Source organism: Suricata suricatta, chromosome 1 (genome assembly GCF_006229205.1).
Source record: "Suricata suricatta isolate VVHF042 chromosome 1, meerkat_22Aug2017_6uvM2_HiC, whole genome shotgun sequence".
Classification (NCBI taxonomy): domain Eukaryota; kingdom Metazoa; phylum Chordata; class Mammalia; order Carnivora; family Herpestidae; genus Suricata; species Suricata suricatta.
Window position 1 is genome coordinate 66458504 of NC_043700.1, and position 25922 is coordinate 66484425.

A 25922-nucleotide genomic window follows, 5' to 3' on the forward strand; every position below is an offset into this window, starting at 1 on the left:
GATCTTGTTTTTCCTTAGATGACACCTTTAAGTCATCTATGTACCTATAATAGCTTGTGACTTTCCCTACTTGGAAGAAACAAGGTATGAAGGCACCATTTTTGAAAAGACTGAGCAAATCTATAAAATATGACAGTCTCAAAAGACATGTCTAGGAAACTGTTTATGGGGATGTATGAAATAAACATTGCTGAGCAAAACATAATAATAATGATGAAGTAGAATATTTAAGTCTATTCGATGAATGAAACTTCAGGCTGTGTTTATACAACACAAAGTGAAAGGTAGATATAAATAATTTGGCTCCTCTGGATAAAAGTCTATAAAGTTTCCAAAATTAACACTCTACAATAGTAACTTATTTCAGTCTGTTATTTAATCAAATAAATGCTTGACATGAATCTATTATTACATTTACAACTGTTTCAAGGCTACTTTGACTCTTTGTGCTAGGCAAAGAGCAGAATGTTTTTTCATTTATTCAATCAATATGAGCAATATAAGAAATTATATGTTTACTATTTATGGAGCATCTTTTGTCTTCTGTGTTTTAGAGAAAATGAAGAGGGATACATTATTCCTGCCTTTAAGAAGTTTACAGTCCATTAGAGAATAAAAGAAGAACACACAAAAATAATTTAATTACAGTAAAGAAGCTATCAGATTTAAGTAACAAATGATAGAGATGAAAGACATGGATAGAAAAGGAAGTATTGAGTTAGAGTAGCCATAAAAGGCTCTGATTAGAAGATAAGAGATGGAAATCAGGGATAAATAGGAGGGACAAAGACTCCCTGACGGGAATTGGTTGAATCTGGTTCCAGCAAGAAGTACTCTGGGCTTGCTACTATGATGAATCCCGGCAGGAGGACAACAGAGATACATTATAAATATGCAATATTTTATTATAATCCTCAAATATTCTATAAGAAAGTTCCTCTCCCTTTTCTAGCATCCCTTTCCCCTAGGTGTTTTCCCCTAGGTGGATATAATCAAGTAACTACTGATGGGACAGGGAGAAGTTTAGGTGTCTGACATTTGGAAGGCATTCAATGATTCCTAAAGAATAGATACATAATTATATTTCCTGAGCTAGGACACATAGGTAGCTTTTATGCAAATGAGAACAAATATTTTTGTGCTACTAGCTGTCCCAGAATGCAAGATACAGTAAGAATGTTTCCAACAGGCCAAAATATCTTGCAGGGATGATTTAAGATTAGCATAATAATGTCATATAAGACAAAAGAAGGTACACTAGATGCTTAGACACTAAATAGATCCTCTTAAAGTTTCACCTTGAGAAAATGATATCTCCTCCTCTTGAGAAGTGAAGTGCTTAGACAGACTAACCACATTTTCAGTTAAAGTTAACTGCACTGGTCTCCTGAGTGCCAAACAGTAGTCTCTGTCTTATTTCACAGCTTTCTTCTGGTGATCTATACTGTTTCTGTCATTTAGGTGAACTAAAAGGTCACTGGAAGTAAATGAATTTGATTTCAAAATCTTCTTTTGAATGATTCTCTAAAGATATCTGTACACTAAGAAAATAATCATTCAGGGGCTAAATACATGCTTCTACAAAAATTAAATAACATTCTCACTGCAATTAGTTATAAAAATATTCATCATAAATTAAATGCAATACACAGTTTCTCTTATAATACATTATGCTACTATGAGGAATAATGTATTTTAAATCACTCTTTCTCTAGTGTGAGGTATTCCCTGAAAAATTATACCGCGCTTTACCTATTACTAGGCTTTCAGTCCAAAACATATGGTATATTAATAAAAAAATATATTAATAAAAATATAAGTATCTCCAAAAAACAAAAAATTTGAGCCTTCTTTCTCCTACCTGAAGTAGCATCTCAGGGTGTGTTTTTTCAAAAAGGGCACAAAATCTATTCTAAAATAGCAAAAAGCAAGTAGACTTTATTGAATATCTTTTAAGAAGCTGAGCGATAATTACATCACACAGCCTTCAGGAGATCTGCTATTATAATCTGCTGATTAGCGTCCTACTAAGAAAAAACTACCTCACGGAGGCTGTCGTACAACTCATCATGCATAGCAGCCACTCCTCCAAACCTTTTCTGTTCCTTGTAAGACAGGAGCCGGCCTGTCACGTCTTTTTGCTCTTCCTTTGCTTTCCTTGACCTTTCCCCTTGTTACGTAATTTTTTTCAGGGAGCTCTGTTGCCAGATCTTATAAAAATTGATTTTCCTCTTTGCTTTGTGCAATTCTCTGATACAAACCACAATATTAGCACAACAGAGGAAATGAAGATGCTCTTCAGGAAACTAGAAGAAAAATAAACTGTGAACATATATTTTTTAATGCTCACACATATAAGCATACTAGGAAATAAATATTGCTCCAGAATATTCATTGCATAAGTGCGTTTCCCAGGTGGTATCCAATTAATTGTTCAGAGTGAGAATTTTAATTCTTTTCTGTAAGTTCTAACTAGCATTAACGCTACATTTGAATTGCAAAATTGTATAGGCACTGAAATCACTGATGTCACAAACCTTGGAATTTGGATATTTTATACTAGAAGAAAGATTGCCTTTTGCCTTAGAGTTATTCCTTATTTTTCAGTTTTTTTAAGTTGTCTTAATGTTTATTTATATTTGAGAGAGAGAGAGAGAGACAGGGCACAAGCTGGGGAGGAAGAGAGAGAGAAGGAGACACAATCTGAAGTAGGCTCCAGGCTCCTAGCTGTCAGCACAGGGCCCGACGTGGAGATCGAACTCATGGACCCCTGAGAGATCATGACCTGAGTCAAAGTCAGATGTTCAACCAACTGAGTCACCCAGGTGCCCCTTTATTTTTCAGGGTTTTTAAAAAATTTATGCTTTATTTTATTTTTGAGCGAGAGACAAAGCATGAGCAGGGAAGGGGCAGAGACAGAGGAAGATACAGAATCCTAAACAGGCTCCAGGTTCTGAGCTGTCTGCACAGAGACTGCCAGGGGGCTCAACTCTCAGACGGTGAGATCATGACCTAAGTTGAAGTCAGATGCTTAACGGACTGAGCCACTCAGGTGCCCCTACTGTTCAGTTTTAATGTGACTTACACTATTCTCTAGTTAAGATTTTGATAATTAAAAATATTAAATTAACTACAGTCTTACCATTGTTGTCTCTTGAATGGATCCAAAACTGTTGATAAAAATGTTGACTACTACATCAACAGGAATGCCTATGAATAAAAATTAAGAATAGATTTAGTAACTGTAAAACAGTTGGTCAGAATTTTCAAAGTTTTATGGCTTATGCACTTGATTTTTATACTTTTTCCAATCCACATGGGATATAAAATTTTTAATCTTTGGTTTCAATATTCCATGTTCACAATTGCTATTGTTATATTTCTAAATAAGGGACCAAAATAAAAATAAAAATGAGTTAAGTTGTATTTTCTTATGTTATTTATTCAGACATATTTATCTCTTAAATTATAGACACTCTGAGTAAGTTGCTTACCTTTCAAGAAATTTTAAGTTGAGTTAATGCATTTACCTCAACAAATTGTAAAATACTCTTAAAAAGCACCATTTTAAAAAGGTTTTAATTTTCTGCATTTTTATAATCACTTCAAATCTTACTTGAATTGTAAAGCAGTATTCAATACATTTTACTTACAATTTCTATATTTTGATTTTTAATTTATAAATATGCAGAGTTAATCAGACATATAACAGAATCATTATAAAGGTTTTTGCCTGACCTGTTGGAAAATAATTTGAAAGTTCATGGAGTGAGAATTAAGGTATAATGTTGCAAATTTCTTTCTTGCTTGCCTTTTTTTCTTTTTTCTTTTTTATTCATTGTGGGCTGCTGGTTGGGCTAACAAAGGGAAAATGGGAATTTAGCCTTTTAGCCACAGAACCACTGACTGATGAAAAACAGGTGGGGAATCATTATATGGTAGACATGAGGCAACCCAGACCATGGCTGTTGTTGAAAGTAACTGAATAGGTTCTGGTAATGAACAAAAACCCTGTTTTTACAACATAGTTGTATAACTTCAGTTGACTAGAAACAGCTGCAGACATTTTTTTTTCTGTAAAGGAAGAAGAAAAAAAACTATCAAGTCTTATAATGTTAATCTGATCTACATTAATACCTGTCTTTAGCCAGCAATAGGGATTACAGTTTTCCAGAGGAGAGCTTTTCATACAGCTTTTTCCTAACTCATCGAAAGGACAAAAAAAAAAAAAAAAAAAAAAAAAAAAAAAAAAAAAAAAAAGAAGAAAGAAAAGAAGAAAAGAAAGTTTGCACAACTATATGATCTTCTTGTGACTTTTATTGTGAGTATGGTTTTGGTTCTTGAAAAGGTGTGATAAGTAGTAATATTCTGTTGGAGCAGAAATAATCTATGTGGTAGAAAACATAGTTGCTCTTATTCACAAAGTTAACATGTTTTTTAAAACCATATGGCCATCTTTTTACACCAAAAGAGTAGAGAAATTTTTATCACTGTGAAATGCTAACAAAAATTTTAAAGGAACCTAAATACATGTAAGAACTACCGTCCATCCCTAGTGAGTATATGGCTATTCTACAAATTATAACGCTGGTATCTGTGAATGAAAGCCAGAGTACACTCAGAGCTTGAAGTTGAAATCAGTAAGGTTAAGAATACAAAATACTTCTTAGAAAACGCATGACACAGGTTGGTCTATTAATTCACAATATACTTATTTTTTGTTTTTTTAACTGGGAACCACATGAAACTATTAGAATTAATAGTTTGCTTATCTTTGAATACCTTTGTCATTAAGTTGCTCAAAGTCTAAGCACATCACAGGACAGTAAGATGACAATTTGACATCTTATTGTTCTGAGTATCTCAACTAAATAATTTTATGTAGGTAAAATAATTTTTAAACTGCAGAGATGGAAGATTTTGGGCGGGGGAGAAACAAACCTTTAAAATTTGGTCTTATCCTGGGATCATAACTGACCAATAGCCTATTCAAGATATTGCTAGTGGAGTTGGCGGGTACTCGGGCAAGGTCCTCTGCTGACTGCTGGCTATAAGAGAAAAAAACAAAACAAAACTCTGGTTAAGTATTCAGAAATAGCCAGCAAAAGAAATGGGCAATTGTCTTTGGGTAAAAACTGCTTTCTGAGACAAATTCACAACCACAGCATGGCGTTTCCAAATAAAGTAGATAAAAATAGTAGACATTGTCAGATACCCAACAAACATTTGTCAAAAAAAAAATAAAAAAATAAAAGAAGTATTTTCCCACTTAATTTTACCACATTCATGAAAACAACTGTCCTAAACACTCCATGTAACTCTTTTTCAAATAAAATTAAGCAGACGTCTTAGTTGTCCAAAAACAACCTGCAATCAAACTCTAGACACAGACAAGTGCAAAGGGAGTGCAGACAATTAGGTAATAGAAAAAAAAAACAGCAAAAAATATTTTTTCAGTAATGTATATTAACCTCTAAGCAAAGGAGTATGTGAACACTATTAAGAGGATATGGCCAGAGAGATAGTCTAAGAATTCATGAAACTATCATGTTGACATTTATAAAATAGTATTGCCCAGGAAATAAGAAAAGGATGTTCTGAGTTAAATACGCTGGGGAGGATGGAGGAATGGTAAAAGAAGATTCTCTATTACCAGATAAATTAAATAAGGAAAATACTTTGAACAATGACACTTGACTAAATTGATATCCTTTGAAAGCACTTAAAAATACAAAAAAAAAATGCAGTTCCTTGGAATCCAATAAAAATGCTTTTGTTGCTTACTGTTTGTTTGGGTTCCTTTTACTACCCATAAAGTCTTATATAATCATTGTGCCAATACACACGCACATACACACACACACACACACACACACACAATCCATGACAAACACAAGGAAGTTTTAATTATACTTGGAGTATCCAGCAATCTATTTTATTCTGTATTGATATGGCAAAAATTATCATTTTCATAAATGATATTAATTTATGAAACAAACTTAGAAGTAATGGTTTTGTTTTGAAATCTCAGCTTTTACCTACCAGTCAATTTTGTTCTCAGTTAATTATGATAAAAACCACTAGGTGAGATGTGACTGATATTAAGAAGTTTATAAAAGTCAAAAAATACTACAAATTGATACAGAACACCTTTTCAAGTAGATATCAGAATCCAAAATATTAAAGAAAAAAATGATAATCAGTTAAACCACCTAAAGGTGCAAAAGATTATATGGATTTTTAAAATTGCTTCTCATGGCCTTATCAGCTCCAATATCACAGCTGCTGGGACTTGGGGACCGGTAACGAGATTTTTCATTTCACTGCAGGCAAAACTAACTTCCCTAGAGCCACGTGTCATCTTTTATCAAAAGACTGAAAACTCTAAAGAGAATGAGGATATGTGGGAAAACTGGATATTTGGATGCAAATTAGTGACCAAAGCCCCAACCACAAGGTTTCTCATTCAGGGGAGGAAAATAGGACTGATACAAGAGCTACAAGTTACAACTATCTTTTCTACATATGTTTGCTGTCAACTATTGAAAGAGGAAAAACTGCCATATTGTTGTTTGTGGCTTTATGTTTGTGTTTTCCTCAGAAACTTCCAGCATTGGCAATTGCTGAACCAATCACTGACAAAGAGAAAGAAATAATCACAATTGGCTTAGATCAGTAGTCTGGAATGAAATAAACATTGAGCAACCAATTATCATGTCCACTACATTCTTACACTTGTGTTGGATTCATTAAAGACTGTATTATTGTGTCTCCCAATGTGAATTCCTCTACAGGTACATTCCTTCTAAGCAGTGAAAGACCAGACAACATAAAAACTATTAATACTAATTTTAGGAGTAGAGAATTTTCCAGTCCGATTTTTTCCTTCCAGCTGTGGAAGATGTCTCTTTGGCATATGGATTATTTGGAGCTAAAGCCACCTGAAAATAGAGCAAATGCAGAGAAGGCTCTCTCTGAACTCCCATCTGCCTACAGACAGATCCTCCAAACAGAATTTAGTGTCCTAAATCCCTTCCCTGGGAGTTTCATCAACTAAAGAAGATTGACTCTTATCACAGGAGAGAACACTAGAAGCAGGAGAGGACACCCAAGAAAACTTCATTACAAACTGTCCTATCTCCCATCTATGCCCATCTAGCCTTAGAAGGGCTAAAATCCTGAACTCTCCCTTACAAGACATAGGTCTCCTTCCATATTAGCCCTCAAATCTCATCACCCTTTGGATATTCACATGTTTTTTGCTCTGATGACCCCAATGAATGTAATATTAACATTAATAATTTGCATACCTTTAGTCCTGTTAATATGCCTATTATTTCATAGACCTAGCTATTGGGGAGAGAGGGAAAGGTTTTTCCTCCCATATAGCTGTAAGCTGCGTCAGTCAAATTCACTTTCTAACCCTTGTAACTCACCACTAAATTTTGTCCTCCCCTCACCCTCTTCAGTGGTTCAGAATAAATCCTCCTTTCTAGAGTACTGTAACTTCTTCTCACTGTACTCCTCTAAACCCAGCCTGTCCTTTAAGACTGTCTATCTAAAACCTTGTCCCAAACATCCCAGCCTACTCTAATTTTTGTAATTCCCTATACTGCTTATATAATATGAAATACACACTGTCTCAAGCACTTTCCATTTGCCAGCTTTTCTAAATTGACTTAAGGCTCAGGATGCCTGCATGCGCTATAGTGGTAACAGTTACACACATCACTTCCAGATGAAGAGCATTTCTTCCTGAGGTGTCCTCTTAAGATAAAGGTTATTTTTTGTCGTTTATGGTTTTATGTTTTTGTTTTCCTCAGATGCTTCCAGCATTAGCCATTGCTGAACCAATCACTGGCAAAGAGAAAGAAATAATCACAATTGGCTCAGATCAATAGTCTGGAATGAAATAGATATTGAGGAAATGACTATCATGTCTACTACATTCTTTCATTTGAGAATCACAAAAGCTCCCTTGATGAAATAGGAGAGATTACTAACCAGAGAGCTCTTTTTCAGTGGAGAGAAAGAGAAAATCCTTATCAGTATAAGAGTAGACAGTAGGTGAGTTAATGGAGCAACAGAGTACATGGTACACACAGAAACTAAGACAGCAAGGTTAAGAGAAGATCCTAAGGTGATAGAGTTAAAGATGAAATCTGGTAATCTTGATTCCTAGTTATTATTTCACGATAAGCCCGCCACAATAGAAGTGAAATAGTATCTATCTTATCACTATCCATCCACATACTGTTTTAGGATTTATATCATATCATATCACATTATATATAAATATGTGTGTGCATATGTATGTGTGCTCATAACATTATATATATTCCTAGGTCCTATCAATTAATCTAACTAATTTTTAAAATCAGTCCTGGAAAATCGGAAGTTGCTCTTTCTAGAAGTTATTAGTGCCACTCTTCCCTCCAGCCATCGCCAAATGTTTTTATTTCATTCCACAGCTAAAAAGTAACAGAAAACAAAACAACAAAAATTCCTATTTATTAACAACAGTCAATGTTGGCTAACAAAAATCTCCCGAAATTAAAAAAAAGAGGAACATATTAAATATATCATGGCTGTTTTATTTATTTGTATCAATATATTTTCATGGCTCTGCTGTTGTTAATCTGCTATGAATATTATTCAACAATTCACCTTTTTTAATATTAGAAATTCAAAGACATTTTAAAATTTAAGTGAAATCCCATGTAGTTTATATTCACATGCATGAACACAGGGGTTTTCCTACCTAAAGACAGTAGAAATCACTTGTTCACTCAATCAATACTAAACAACATTAAAGTCATTTCTACACATTAAAAAATACAGTTTAAGAATCTAGAAGCTATTCCACTCTCTGCCAAAGAGTTGAAATAATTTGCATATTTTCCTATGTCTACACCTTACTATACATAACCTTGTAATTTGGTGAAGTGACTAGTACTTACACAAAATAAGCAAGAATAAGAAGGGTTAAATACATTTAATTAGGTCACACACTTAATTCACATTTCATCGTTAGTCTGTATATTCTGAATCTCAGTACAATATTTTATCTATTTGACTATGCCATTTTGTTTTACTTCAAGAAATCTATCAACAACTCTGTTATTATTACAAAAGAGGATTTATTGCATAGAAATTGATATTAATTTAAGCAAATAACTTACTTTACTCAGGCAAAGTGATCAAATGACTAGAGAAAATAATGTTTTATATCAAAAGCCTTTTTACAACCAGTCTTCTTTTGTTCACTTACCTAAACTTTAACCAATGTCATTACTAATATGTGAAGTTATGCAAGGAATGCATCAGTCTGTATAGCTGGATGATGTAATGTTTTCCAGCACTAAGGGAAAAAACCAGAAATTTCTTTCCAAAGGGGAAACTCAGTTTTCCATCAACTGAAGAAGATTCTTAATTTTACCTGACCCTTTAGTGACCATACTGCACAGCTCCATTTGAAAACTGGTGTGTATGAGCATATATTATCTGAATATCCTCCCTCCAACCAGGAATCTGAGTCCAAAGGGATGATTTTGTTTTTATAAAGTTATAATTGCAACAACAATGGTCAAAATTCTTTTCAAAGTTTAAAGTAGTATGGCATATGCCAGGATGAGTAATCTGGGCGTGGGAGCCACAAAGCTTTCAGCGGGATGTGAACTGAGGCAAGCAATCACAAAGCAGTAAACAAAGAGGAAGGTATGTAAAATGTGTGGGCTGTATTACTTCTCTTTACTGCAGTGAGCAATTCTTTACCTCTTTTTTAGGTTATGGGTGACACAGAGAATCTGGTAAAAGCTATGTTGTTCCCTGAGAAATGCACACAAAGTTTACAAGGCTGAGGGATCCTGGATCTGAACACCTCAGGTGGTAGACACCCTCCTTTGTGGAAACAAATGTTGGTATCCTCATCCAAATTCGGAGGAAAAGAGAAGATTAAAAAACAAATCAGATATCATGTAGTGACTGTAAATAAGCTAAAAAAAAATAATAAGAGTGTATCAAGGGGACCCAGAAGCCAAAAGGAGATCTCCCAAAGGCCAAATCTGAATGATGTGAGCAATAAAATAAAGTCATATAATTATATTCCAAAGTATAAAATAAAAATCTGTGAGTCCATACAGATACAAACAAATGATTACATAAATAAATAAATGGAGAACAGACAATTCTCCCATGCAGAATTCCAAACAACTGGAATTCCAAATAGATCCTCTATTTTCAGGGTAGAACATAACTCTGCATTTCTTAGTGTGAGCTGTGCCTAGTGACTTCTTCCCAAAGAGTATATATAGGAAGGGGGAAAAGAGTTACTTTACAGCAGAGAAACCTGACAAATACTACCTTAGCCAGATGATCAAGGTTAACCTCAAAGTGTGTTAAGTCACGTTAACTTTAGGTACCCTTAATAAAATGTGATGAGAATGACATTGAATCCTGTGGTCTTCCTCCCTAAAACACATAACTCCAAGCCAATCATGAGAAAAATACCAGTAAAGTGACATTTTATAAAATACTTGACTAGGACTCCTCAAAACCATCATGGTCATGTAAAAAAAGGAAGATTAAAAAAACTGTCTCAGCCAACAGGAGCTTAAGGAAACATGAAAACTATATGTAATATCCTGAGTGGGATCCTAGAACAGAAAAGAACATTGGGTAAAAGCTACAGAAGCCTGAATAAACCATGGGCTTTAGTTAATAATAGTTCATCAGTACTAGTTCTTTAATTGTAAAAAAAAAAAAGTATTATACTAATGTAAAATGTTAATAATAGAAACTAGGAGAAGGGTATTTGTGATATCTGTATTTTGGCAAACTTTCTGTAAGTCTAAAATTGTTCTAAAATTAAAAAGTTTATTGGGGGTGGGGAGAGCAGAAGGCCAAGGACCTTAACAGATACCTCACCAAAGACTGACAGATGGCAAATAAGCATATGGAAAGGGTTTCTCATCAAACGTCCTCAGGAAAAAGTAAATTGAAACAATGAAATACTATCTATACCTATTAGAATGGTCAAAATCTCCACACAGACCCTACCAAATGCAAATGAAGATACAAAACAACAAGAAAAGTAGGAACTCTGATACATTTCTGGTGGGAATGCCACTTAGAAAGACAGTGCGGCAGTTTCTTAAAACACTAAACATACTCTTACCATACAATCTAGCAATCTCACTCCTTGGTATTTACCCAAAGGATACAAACACTTAATGTCTCCACACACACACACACACACACACACACACACACACACACACACACACATGTTTATGACAGCTTTATTCATAATTGACAAAGTTGGAAGCAACCAAGATGTTCTCTCTAGTAGATGAGTGGATACATAAATTGTGGGACATCCAGACATCCAGATAATGGAATATTATTTAGCATTAAATTTTTTGCTGTATCAAACCATGGAAAGATATGGAAGGACCAGAAATGCATATAACTAAATGAAAGAAGACAATATGAAAAGATACTATATGATGATTCTAACCTTATGACATTGTGCAAAAAGGCAAAACTATGGAGACAGTAAAAAGATCAGTGGGTGATAGGGACTGGGGTGAGAAGGAGATTAATAAGCAGAGCACAGAAAACTTGTCTAAGAGCCAAGAGACTAGCATTCTAGACCCAGACAGACTGGAAGGTTACTACATAATGTTGGGCAAATCCCTCTCTGAGTCTCTTCTAGATAATCAGATAGATAGGCATACAAAAACAGAGAAAGACTTTATACATTCAAATAATAAATTAAGTCAGTAGTAGTGTATGAATCCAGCATTATTATAGAGTGTTTTTATTTGTTTTGTATTTTCCTAATTATAGTATAAGTTATTATTACCTCTCTTGTCAGCTTCTATATTTATTTTCCATTCTGTTTTCACAGTTTAAACTGTGAACAGAAGGTTTATGAATATAGTGAGTGATACCTTTTACATGATTAGTTGAGTTTAATTAGTTTATATTTATTTGAAAAGAATGTGTTTATAGGCATATGTGCATGTGTGTGGCAAAGTCTACTGTGTCATTTTAGGCAGAGAATCATAATTAAGAACAGTGCCTCACAGCATTCTTTTTTTTTAATCCCTCAATTGGGCTTAAGGAACTGTTGGGTGCTGTGGAAACATTTTCAATTCTTGTCTACTTACAATAACGGAATTACATCATCCATGGCTCAAAGAAAAACATTTTTCACAAAGTGAAAACATCTATTTGTAGAGATTCTGGATTTTCGATACCAGCAATTTCTCATCTTTATGGTCTTTTTTAACTTCATATCACATATGAGATTACTCATCCTATGAATACTTACGTGGTATTTTTCTCAGTGTAAAACATTATGCATTCTCACCACTTCCTATTGGTTTACCAATTTGTTATAAACCTCATGACATAAGGAATCAATTTACACAACATTCACCATGTAATTACCTTCCATACTCTGCAGAAACTGCATTACACTAGGTACGAATCCATAATACTACCTCTGACTCTGACATTAACTGCAACTGCTATGTTGCTTACCTTTTCTCAATTTTCCATACAGAACATAAATATAACATGTTTCCCCTCTAGCCTCACAGAAACGGTGAGAAGATAAATCCAACACTTACGCACACATAATCAAGTTATGTATGGGTATAATTGAAGGCACACTTGTCTAAGAGCCAAGAGACTAGCATTCTAGACCCAACAGACTGGAAGATTACTACATAATGTTGGGCAAATCCCTCTCTGCGCCTCCGTATACTCAACTTGAAACCAAAGGTCAAAATAAGGTAGCTGTAAAACCCCATTCAGTTGATAGTCTGGTTCCACTTGTAGCGTATGCCTTGGCACGCCATCGCCCAGATCTCCCCTTCAGAACTGAGGCTGCTGCCGGGAAGGCTGGCTGCTTAAGGCTCTGAGACGAGTCACTTCTAGAAACAGCCTTCAGCTGAAGGAAGGGGTCTTGCCCCGGAGGCAACCCACACCCAAAAACTTTGATATGGAGACACAGAAGTATTCAAGGTCCATTCCTGCTGACCAGCAGCTCCGAAAGGCATCCAGGATTCCGAGTTCCCTGGACCATCTGACTGATCTCAGCTGCAAAGGCATTGTCCCTGTGCTTGAACTCACTTCCTCATTCCCTAAAAGGGTTGTTCCCAAAAGCAATCTCTTTCTGTATGTAAATTTTCATCTCACAGTCTGTCTTGTAGAGAACTCAACCCACAGCATCAACTAAAAAAATAAAACTCCTCAAAGAACAATGAAAATGTAACCATCATTCAACTATATGCATGCTAAATCTCTCCCTGCATGCATGTTAGTCATTCCTGAATTCACTGAACAAAGTTTTTGAGCATTTGCTATATGCCATGCATGGTGCCATACGATGGCTATGCATTTAAGAATCAAACACAGGGATGCCTGGGTAGCTCAGTCGGTTAAGCATCTGACTTCAGTTCAGGTCACGATCTCGCAGTTTGTGGCTTCACGCCCCATGTCAGCCTCTGCTGACAGCTCAGAGCCTGGAGCCTGCTTTGGATTCTGTGTCTCCCCTTCTCTCTGACCCTCTCCTGTTCACGCTCTGTCTCTCTCTGTTTCTCAATAATAAATAAATGTTAAACAAAATTTAAAAGAAAAGAATCAAACACAAATGGTTATTCTGATGCAAAAGTAGTATTTAAAAATGTGGATTCTTGGGACGCCTGGGTGGCTAAGTCGGTTAAGTGACTTTTGATTTCAGTGTAGGTCATGATCTCACAGTTCTTGGGATTGAAAGCCCTGTCTTCAGCTCTTGCTGACAGCATGGAACTTGCTTGGCATTCTCACGCCCTCTCTCTGCCCTTCCCCCATTCCCATACACAGGCACATGCCCGCTCACTCTCTCTCACAAAATAAATAAATCAACTTTAATACACATGGTCCACATGGATTTGTCTGGTGATTCCAGCTTTGTTGTAGGAGAATTCACCTGAGAAACTCTGCAAACTACCGATGTCTAGTCTCATCCAGATTAGTTTGGGCTAATGTCCAGGCATCAGAATTTTAAAAGCTCCTCAGATGATTCAAACGGTCAGATGAATCAGTTGTTAGAAGAGAGAGTTTACAGGGAGAGATGGAATGGAAGTAAAACCTGAAGAAATCCACCATTTAATGAGCAGATGGAGGAAGATAAGCCAACAATTAAGTCAAAGAATAAACTACCCAAGAAGGAGGAAATCCAAAAAGTGTGTAGTGGCAACAGAAATTAAGGAGGAAGAAAATTTTATGGAAGAGTTGGTTACCAGGACCATATACCATGGAGAGGTTAAGGTGAGGACAGACGTCTCCCCTTGGGATTTAGGAAAAGAGAGAGCTGTTTTTCAGCTGAGAGACAGAAGCCTTCCCAGAGTGCACCGAGTAGTGAGTTGTAGGGTAGGAAATGGAATAAGAGGGATACCCATTGAAGACTTTGACTAGGAGTGACTTCAGCAAGGAACAGGAAGCTCTGGACCCTCCTTCCCCTCTTGAACATACCAACTCAATAGCAACACACAGGTCAATTATTTTTGTCAGAAATCCAAAAGCTAGTTGAGAGGCTTCTACACCCAAGCAGGTGCAATGAAACTGGTAGGAAAAATGGAGACATGCTCTCAGCATCATCCCCCTTAGCCCAGTACAGCACAGTGCAACACCATCCAGAGAGGTCCTCAGCTCCCTCTTCGTCCTGAGCAAGGACAGAAACCTCCCATCTAACATGGCAGCTTTCCCAAGTCTATCTAGGAACCAGCCCCTATCTCACCATCGGGGGCAGTGATGGGATCCAGCACACACCTGCTAGTCCCTGGGGACCACAGAGAGCACAGCAGCTGTCCAAACAAGTAGCACTCACCACAGCTCTGACCCACCCCTTTGCCTCACAGCCGCTGGGCTAGAAACCCAACTCGACCATGTATCTGCACTCCCAGAGTCACTGCATTCGCAGTAGCCACAATACAGAAACAACCTAAATGCCCACTGACTGATGAGCACATAAAAATGTAGTATATACATATAATCAAGGACTATGGAACCTTAAAAAAGAAGAAAATCCTACAACATGCAGCAAGGGTGAACACTGAGGATATTATGCTAAGTGAAATAAGCCAGTCAAAACTCATAAATATGGCCTGATTCCACTTCTATGAGGTCTCTAGGATAGTCAAACTCAGAGAACCAAAGAGGAAAATGATGGTTGGCTGGAGTGAGAAGAAATGACGAGTCGTTAATCAAGAGGCAAATGTCCAGTTGTGCAAGATGAATGAGTTCTAGAGATCTGCTGTACACTATCGTGCCTGTACCTAATACTATTGTATTATACATGAAAGTGTGTGAAGGGGGTTACACGTCATAGTTATAGTCTTACCACAATAAAACGGAAAAAAACCTAAAAACAATTTCTAGTGACAACCTCTCCCCCAAAATTGATACTGTGTGTATACATAAAACAAGTTTTGAATGAATTACTGCCCAATTTAATGTAGAAAAAAGTCATAAATTAGTTTGATTTTTTAAAAAACTTAATCAAATAGCTGATTATTGAATTATATGCACAGTTATTATTTGGAAATCTGGGAAAGAATGGCCTCTTCAATCAGTGTGCTGCCATGGGGAGCCTGGGTGGCTTAGGCGGGTAGGCATCCAACTCTTGATCTCAGCTCAGGTCACCATCTCACGGTTCATGAGGTTGAGCCCCACATCTGGCTCTGCACTGGTACATGGCGCCTGCTTAGGATTCTGTCTTTCCCTCTCCCTTTCTATCCTCTGCCCCTCCCCTGCTCACATAAATAAACTTTAAAAAATGCTAAAAGTAAATAAATAAATGTGTTTCATTAACTGGATATGCCTATCTTAAAAATGAGTCTTGACCCTACCTTACATCATATACAAGAATTAAACTGAAGTGGATTACACAATTAAATGTGAACATAAAACAATAAAATACCCAGAAAAAAACCCAAAATATATGATCTTCATGACCTTGGAGTAAAGAAAGATTTAAAAAAAAACACAAAAGCATTAACAATACTAATAAATCAGAGCTTATTCAAATTAAGTATTTCAATTAATCAAAAGATACCATTAAGAAAGTGAAAATGCATAACAAATAATGGAGAGGATATTTGTAGTACATGTATGTGACAAAGAATCTTATCCAGAATGCATCAAGAACTTCTACAAACCAATAAGAAAAAGAAAATAAATTTTTTTAAGTGGAAAAACACTTGAAACATCACTTTGCAAAAGAGGATAGATAGAAGTCTGATATATGAAAAGGTGCTCAATCAGATTAATCATCAGGGAAATGCAAATTAAAAATATATTTGGTATCACTATACCTACACCAGATGGCTAAAATTTATGGGACTGCTAATAATATCAACTTTGACCATGAATGTGGAGTGGTTGAAACCCTCATACATTAATGATGGAGTATAACTCAAAAACTGTCCATATCTTCTGAAGTTCAATATTCATATACTCTGTGATACAGAAATTTCATCTTTATGTGTATACTTATGTCCATCAAAATGCATGTATAAAAATGTTCATAATACCTTTAATGAACCCAAATAATAATGATCCTAAACTAGAAACATTATAGGGGTGCCTGGGTGGCTGAGTCAGCTAAGCGTCTGACTTCTGCTCCGTTAATAATCTCACAGTTCGTGGGTTTGAGCCCCATGTTGGGCTCTGTGCTGACAGCTAGCTCAGAGCCTGGAGCCTGTCTTCAGATTCTGTGTCTCCTTCTCTCTGACCCTCCCCTGTTCACACTGTCTCTCTCTCTCTCTCAAAAATAAATAAAAGCATTAAAAAAATTTAAACTAGAAACATTATGAATATTCACCAGTAGTAGTAATAATAATAATAATAATATTCAAGCTTTACCTGAAATCCTAGAACACTAAGATGTTAAGAAATACTTCTATCCTGGGGAACGTGGGTGGCTCAATCAGTTAAGTATCCAACTTCAGCTCAGGTCATGGTCTCGCCACTCATGGGTTCCAGCCCCCCTACCCTCCGTCAGGCTATGTGCTGACAGCTCAGAGCCTGGAGCCTGCTTTGGATTCCATGTCTCCCTCTCTCTCTCTGCCCCTCCCCTGCTTGCACACTCTCTCTCTCTATCTCAAAAATTAATAAATGTTAAAAAAAATTTTTTAAAGAAATTTTTCCATCCTTTAGCATTTTGAGAAGCACCTTACGTCAAAGACTTTGTCCCCAGGTGACCCAAATAAGACTCGTGGTTAACCCCTTGTTTACCTATGACAAGACCAGAAACTTTCTAAACTCCCCTTTATTGTCTCCTAAATGAGTACCTGAACTGTTTTTCACTACTGACCAATCTGAATTAGACGCCCCGGCAACTTCACTTGACTAAACTCAGGCCTCTCTCCTCCCCACAAGCTCCACAGTTTTCTCTTGCCTCTCAGATTAAAAGCAATCACTTGGAAAGCAGAACAAAACCACCTTAATGGACCCCTCCAAGAACTGGCTCCAGCAAAGAAAAACTGTCCAATTTTGCCACCTTTTCACTGCACTCTTCAACAACTGGCTCCTTCTGGCCTCATTTACTCTTATAAAAGAGAAGCTCCTTCTGCCTGACCTTTCAGATGCTTATCGATCTTAAAGGCAGAATAGCCCTGTTTTGCAGCACTGCTTTCCATTTGACAGTGAAGTGGACAATATACTGTAGTATATTCAAGACAATTAAACACAACACAGCAATGAGAAAGAAAGAGCTATTGCTATACCAAAAACATGGGTGAAATCTTACAGATACGATGTTGAGTGAAGTGATTCTCCAGGGTTATTATCCCTGTTTATAGATGAGCTAACTGAGGCAGAAGGCTAATAATCCTGGAAAATCCTTTCTTCATAAAAGACCTGTTTTCAGTATTAGACGATTTAAGTAAAGAGCTTTGAATAGTACATTATGCATCGTGTTATATATTTTGTGTCATAAGCAAAGCAAAAGAAATATGTTACAAAATAAGACAACCCAGGTAGAAAAAAATGGAGTCCAAAGCAGGTGAAAGTTATCAATACGTGGTTTGGTTACGCAGCTACATAGAACATTCTGATTTCTTACATATATGCATATTGTAAATTCATGCATCTGATTTTCCAACTCAATACTCTAATTGTACTGCTCTCTAGAAAATTATGGTACCGAGCTAATGGAAGGAAGTAGTTTTCTTACTACTATAAACCAAAACTTAAAAACAAGATATTATGTAAAGAGAAGTCAGAGCAGAAATTAGGAGTTGAAATAAAATATTAAGACTCAATACCTATCAGAGTAAAGAGCTCCAGGAGACTGCAGAGCCTTTGGAGAAAAGGTCTTTTGCTGCTGTTTAGAAACCCAAAGAGCTAAGTGAACTGTTTGCTGACCAGCCGCCACAGTTGATCCTATTTCTGCTGCAACTGATCTTTGCAGCTTCTCTTTTCAGCATTTCTTTTTTTTTTTAATTTTTTTAATGTTTTATTTATCTTTGATACAGAGAGAGACAGAGCTTGAGAGGGGAAGGGGCAGAGAGAGAAGGAGACACAGAACCAGAACCAGGCTCCAGGCCCTGAGCTAACTGCCAGCACAGAGCCTGATGCGGGGCTCGAACCCACGAATGTGAGATCTGACCTGAGCCGAAGTCGGAGGCTTAACCGACTGAGCCACCCAGGCGCCCCACAGCATTTCTAAGGTGTAAGATCATTTGTGATACAGAGACAAGAAAACTATCTCTTTTGAATTATATCTTCATTAAAGTATCCGCAGGTGTGCATGTCTGAACAATGATAAGTGTTCCCAACAAAAATCCCATAGCAAGATACAAAGGCAACAAGTATGAATGTCATTAGGTGAGATGAACTACTTCCTTGCACTGTGCGGTGGCATCTGGATAATGAAAGATAAGCCTTTTTTTTGTTCTTATCAACCATTGTTTGGAAACCAATGAGATGTTTTTATTGAGTGAGCTAGAATCTAGAGGACTCAATTACAAAAAAACCAAACAAACCCATTTAGTCCTCTCTCCTCACCCCCCACTCTGACATCCATCCAAACCTGGATGTGAGCTAGTACTGTCACTGCACCTGAGGGACATCTCCAGCAGATCTCATCACGTTTCAGTCACTCTCTGATAATACAAGTCTCCACCGGCGCTTTCAATCCCACTAAAATTGTCACTTTTCTAATTCAGATGCTCAGTCCCTGGTAATGATGAAAATTCAGAGCTTGATTCAGAAATGACATCCCCTCCCTCTCCTCCTCAAGTATTCCTCAGAAAGGGGCTGCAGGCATGACTAGATTTGTTAGTTTACAGCATTTTTGTGGGTTTCTCAAAATCCTCCATTTGAAAACCCCAAATTTCAATTACCATGAAATGGCCATGGCTTTTCTTCAGCTGAAAACTCCCTATTCCAACCTCCACCCCAGGTGTTCTACAGTCCACAGCTCACATCCACACTGCTGGGGCTCCATCACTTTCCCAGACCCTTTTGGGCAAATTTCCTTTTTCCTTTTTATTTTTTTAGCCTATTTATTTTGAGAGAGAGAGAGAGAGCAAGAGAGAGGCAGAGAGAGAGAATCCCAAACAGACTCTGCACTGCCAATCTAGGGTCCAACATGGGAATCAAACTCACAAACCCTGAGTTCATGACCTGAGACAAAATCAAGACTCAGACTCTTAACAACTGAGGCCCTGGGGCACCCCATATTTCCTTTGTTTTAAATATCAACCAACACCTTCTTGCTTGCTTGATGCGCACCCTGTCCCTATCTACCACTCTTCTCTCTCATCTAACCAACATCTGAGCCACAGTGAATAACCAAGTATTGTTTTTCCTGACAAACAGAAATCTCCATGTCACAGTAGCCCTCCCTCTTCTCTTTGTTCTACCACCTGTAGACAGTCGCAGTCATGCTTTACGACTTCTCCAGTGTGAGTCAGATACCAGTCTACTATGTGTCCCCCACAATACAGGGGACAGACATGGTTCTGCCTCTCAGTAGGTTTGAGAATAAGAAAAACATTTTCCTCCCATTTTCATGGCACGAAGTACGGAAAATGCCACTGGGCGCCAAAGAATTTCCTCCAAAGTATTTCCCCTACTTGCTCTCTTCAATCTGAACTTTAAGGCCATTGAGTTAGATACTGAGGTAAACGTCACAAAGCCAGTTTTCAGCACCTTTTTTTCATGACTACATTAGAGATCTGTTTCCTAACGTTGATATGTGGGGGTTCTTGGCACCTATTGTTTTGTTCTTGGCCTTTGGAGCTTCAGCCAAAAACTGAGTCAGAAAGAATGCTCCTCCAACTTCCTGATATACAAAGATAATTTTTAACTTCTCTTAGTGGTCTTTTCTAATAGAAAATGTTAGATTATGTATATAATTAAGAAAGTAAATATTAGTATTTGCTTAACATTAAATATAAGTACTTAAAATATTCCTTAATATCAAATAATCAAACATCATTTCTATATTTTGGATTCTGGCAGTATGTAACATAAAGATAAAAGATTTTCAAATACAGAAGGTGATTATGAATTAATATAGATACGCAGAGTTTTTGAAGTAGAAATTTAAGAATTTTCACATGAGCAAAGATTTAAGAACTATAAATTTTAATAACTTGGCTTTCTAATTAAACAAAAGTTCTTTGCCCTAATTAATAGTTGAATCAACAATTGGTCATTTCTAAAGGAAGAGCTCAAAAAAGAAAACAAAAAACCTCTATCTCAAAAATATTCCTGTTCAAGTGGGGTTTTCCCTAAAATTTCACATACTTTTGAAAAGGAATTTGTGCAATGTGGCTTAGAAATGGGACTCCAAAGACAAACATGTATGGAAAGAAGACGATCTGAAGGTCTGTACTTCATCTTCCAGAACCCACAGAGAGAGAACAATGAACCATAAGCAGGCATCTACTGCCAGGCACAGGGCTATCAGTCAATTAAAACCCGCACAGGTTGTACGGATCCTGTATGGGTTTATACGATGGAGGCTTAAGAGAAATATAGTCGGGGTTCTGCTGTCTATCCAAAGATTTTGGTTTGGTATCTGTGTCCTAGTGCAGAATAAATGGCAAGATTATCAGGTGCCATATGCTGATATCAGATTAAGACCTTTTTTATATTTTCCAATGTAATATGATTTTTAAGCAAAACAACTGCTTATCTAATTTTCCCCTATCTATCATTGTGAACTTCATAGAAAAGCTGGAAAAGAGAGATAAAGAAGGTTACATTTTCCACTTCTCTGTGAGTTTCTGTCATCGTGGAATCACTCCAGAAACTGCCCCCTCTCTTCTAAATCATAAAAGTTCTCTCTCTACCAGAACCTTTCCACCACCTTACAAAAATGCTTTATTATGCCCCATCTGTAAAAACCTTTCTCTTGACCCTGCATCCTGACTATAGCGCACTCCTAATCTGCTTCCTTTTACATCAAAATTCCTCATAAGAATTTTAATACTTTCAGCCCCCATTTCTTCCCTTAAAGTCTTTTAAACCCAGTGAAGTAAGATTTTGTAACCATCTATAGAAACAAGCCTTATCATGGTCAGTGATGTTGTCAAACGCAATGACCAATTCTCAGTGTTCATGTCTCTCGACCTAACCACGGGACTTGACATTGCTGATCCCTACACCACCTTCTTATAAGATTTTCTTGACTTGAGTTCTAAGAAGACATGACCTTTAATTCCAATCTTACTTTACTAGCTGCTCCTTCCCATTCTCCTTTGCCTGCTCTTCTTCATTTCATCAACTTCATCCCCAGTCATTTCTCAGATGTTTTTACCTTCCTATGTAAGTCACTTTTTAAGTGACCTCATTCATTTCATTAATTTACAACTCACACATTTATACCTCCAGACAACACCATTTCCCAGAATTTTTGACGTTATATTCAATGGCTTATTGGACATTTCCCCATTGAAGTCTAATGATGATCTCAAAATTAACATGACCAAGATCAAACTCCTGATTTCCCCTCACCTCCTATCTACTCCTAATGTTGTCCTTAATAGACCTCTCAGTAAATTGAAAAAACAAAAACAAACAAACAAACAAAAAAACCTTCATGCTTTCTGTTCTCAGGCCCAAAACATGGGAATCACCCTTACAATGACCTACAAGCTTTCTGACTCCTCCCATCATCCATTCTGCTCTTGGTCTCCATACTGTTATTTGAATACATACATATCAGGGCTTTGATATTTGGTGTCCTTTTCCCTGAATCATTGTTCCTCTAGAGATCTCCATGGCTTTCACCTTTACTTCATCTCCCTATTCAAATCTTATCTTATCAAAAACATAGTATTCTCCTTATAAACTCTAATTTTCCCTAAGCCTGCCATATTAAATTCTTTTAAATGTTCATTTGTTTTTGAGACAGAGACAGAGTGTGAGTGGGAGAGGGGCAGAGAGAGAGGGAGACACAGAATCCAAAGCAGACTCCAGGCTCTGAGCTGGAGCACAGAACTTGACATGGGGCTCGAGCTCATAAACTGCATGATCATAACCTGAGTTGAAGTTGGATGCTCAACCAACTGAGCCACCCAGGTGTACCTCATCACCTGCCATATTAAAAATTCATGTCTACACGTTCATGTTGTCTCCCACTAGTACCAAATTTACTGCGGGCAAGAACTTTGTTTTGGTCACAGCTATAGCCCAGGCACCTAGATTAGGGCCTGGCACACATTTATTGCTCAATCAAGAGTAACTGAATAAAAAAAAAGATTCATTTTTAAAACATGAAATAAGAAGCAGAAAATATATCAGTTAAGGGTCAGAAAGAGATTGCTTGCTTTAAGCTGAAAATTTGCATTAAGAATTGTGAAATCCCAGGGTGCTTGGGTGGCTCAGTTGTTTACGCATCTGACTCTTGATTTTGGCTCAGGTCATGATCTCATAACCTGGGATTGAGCCCAGTGTCGGGCTCCACACTGGCAGCATGGAACCTGCTTGGGATTCTCTGTCTCCCTCCCTCTGCCTCTTTGCCTCTCTCAAAATAATCTTTAAAAAAAACTGTGAAATCCTAGAATATAATCATATAATTATCATATAATCAAAACTGTCATTACTGTGCCTTCTATTTAAAGCTACCTATAGGACTATTCCCTTAATTTCCATTGATAAGCCAGAACTGACTATACCTACCTAATTTTGATAAGCAGGAAGATGTACATTTCCAGAAATAACTGACAGAAGTAAATCTTTATTGTGGATATTTTAACGGTAGTTCCAAATGTCTTTTACAATCTATATTAGTACTACCAAAGTACTTCTAATTCCTGCTGCAATGCCAAATATATTATTTGAAAAATTTGAATATTTTCAATCAAAAAGCACATCTCAACTTCAAAAAAATAATTATATTTTTGGTAATTACAAACAGTGCTTCTATGAACATTCTTGTACATAACTTTTGGTACACATTCCCACTGAGTATATACCTAGGAACAAAATATCTGGGTGATAGGGAATATGAATTTCAGGGTATGTTGTTTATATGCTGTTAAATGATTCACCAAATCTTATACCAGTCTGTACCTTCATCAGCAGTATATAAGAGTTATAGTTCACATTCTCACAACACTTGATATTTTCCCTTTTTAATTACTGACCTATATACTTTTAGCCATTCTAGTGGGTGTGTAATATTATGCCATTGTCACTTTATCTGCATTTCCTTAAAGACCAATAAACATGCTTATTGGCCTTTTGATTATAGTCTTTTGGTCATTTTCAATTAAGTTGTCTGCCTTAATGATTTCCAAAAGTATTTTTTTATGTTTCTCAATAAAAGTATTTATTGGTGTGTGTGTCTGTGTATTTGGAAACAACCCAAATGTCTTCACAGGAGAGTAGAAAAATAAAGTGTAGTGATTCATATAACAGAATACAATGTAGCAATGACAGTGACTGAACTACTGTGACACTTAACACTGCTGATGAATCTCACAGATAAAACAAAAAAAGCCACTCATTAAAGATATTTACTAGATTGTTCCATTTATATGCAGTCAAAAAATAGGCAAGTTTAACATACTTTAAGGTCATTTTCAAGAAGCCAGTGAGCAATTGGAAAAAGACATGAAGTGACTTCTAAAGTTTGAGTAACATTCTATTTCTAGATCTGAGTGCTGGCTCCGTGGTTAAATGTGAACACTAATTAAATGGTATACTTATGATCAGTGCATTTGTATACATGCATATTAGACTTCAAAATATTTAAAACAATACACACAAAAACAACCTTTGTGTTTAAATGTGTGTGTGTGTGTGTGTGTGTGAGTGTGTACACCCACATGGACAGACACAAACACCTGAGATAGCACAAAGCAATTAAAAGGCGACACTGGAATTATTGGTTTGTTAAAACTAAAATTCTCTAATATTCTATATGAAAGGGGGAAAATACATGTGTCCAAATTTACTATAGTCACTAAAAGACGATTCCCTAGTTTATCTCTAAAGAACTGGACTATTGCTTTTCATCTCCTGAAACCAGAGCCAAAGAGAACTGTAGCTTTTACGTTTCATTTCCTTTATAGTTATGCCTTTGTGGATAGTTATGCCTTTGTGGCATACAGTAGTAGCTTAGAATGACTTCTTATTTAGAAAACTCTATTGGTAACTAACATCCAAACTGAACACCATTAATCAGAATGACTAGTTTTTATGTGGTGGAATGCACATCAATGAACAGAAAGATTGTAAGACTGTGTACTCAGAAACTGACATTCTGTTATTTAGATAAAATATTGATGAGTTTTAAATCTCAGTAAAATCCCACAAGTAAATCTAATGTGTTACTTGAAAATGTAAAAATATACAAAGGATAAGTGAAGGCAAAGAAAAGTGAGTTCTTATTGGTGAAAGTAACAACTAAATTAATATAAACTGGAAAGAAAGGTAATACATTTGTACCGAGAATCAGAAGACCTAAGTTTTACTTCCAGCTCCTAGCCCATGGTGTGCCTTAAGAAAGCCATTTCCTGGAGCACCTGGGTGGCTCAGTTGGTTGAGCTTCCGGCTTCAGCTCAGGTCATGATTTCATGGGCTCGAGCCCCGCATCAGGCTCTGTGCTGACAGTTAGCTCAGAGCCTGGAACCTGTCTTCAGGTTCTGTGTCTCCCTCTTTCTCTGACCCTCCCCTGCTCACGCTCTCTTCTCTCTCTCTCTTTCTCTCTCTCTCTCTCTCTCTCTCTCAAAAATAAAATAATAAAATAAAACATTTTTTAAAAAAAGAAAGCCATTTCCTCCTGTGACTTCAGTTTTCTTGTCTTCCAAATAAATGGAATGAATCATGATATGCTCTATGACCAAAAAAAAAAAAGTCCTAAAATACCCACCTGTATTAGATAACTAGAATACCACTAACGTTATGACCTTAAGAAAGCTATATAAACATCTCCACAACACATACTTTCCTTATAAAGGGTGAAGGATACTGCCTCCTCTATAGAGTCATTGCATTAAATGGGTCATATGTCAAGCATATGGCACCAGCCCTTATATTGAGAGAGTGCCACACACGTTGTATGCACCCAAGTTCTAGCATTCTGAATCTATGAAAAAGCTATGTCTAATAATGTTACTCAGATATTTTCTCCATGATTAGTTTTCCTGACTATAATTATTATTAGGTAATGATAGAAAAATGACACCAAGAATAATACATGTAAAATTCCTCTGAACCTTTTAAAAGGGCTCAATAATACACAAATACAAGTAATCCACTTTGTAGAACTTTTACAGTTCAGAAAATACTTTCATGTACAATTTCAAATTATACTATCAGAGAAGCTCTGTGTAATAGGTAGAGATTATTATTTCCAATTTACAGATGAAAATTGAGGACTAGAGAGGCAAAACAATTGCTTATTC

At 36.5% G+C, this 25922-nt stretch overlaps 1 protein-coding gene across 1 annotated transcript in view; it reads right to left on the reverse strand.

Moving 5' to 3' along the window:
- Positions 1-25922, reverse strand: part of GLRB (glycine receptor beta) — an 86976-nt gene that overhangs the window by 46798 nt on the left and 14256 nt on the right. The window contains exons 3-4 of the mRNA XM_029950950.1: positions 4942-5048; positions 3143-3210 (exon numbers count right to left, since the gene is read on the reverse strand). Coding sequence (XP_029806810.1) covers positions 3143-3210; positions 4942-5048 — 175 coding nt within the window. The remainder of the gene's footprint in view (positions 1-3142; positions 3211-4941; positions 5049-25922) is intronic.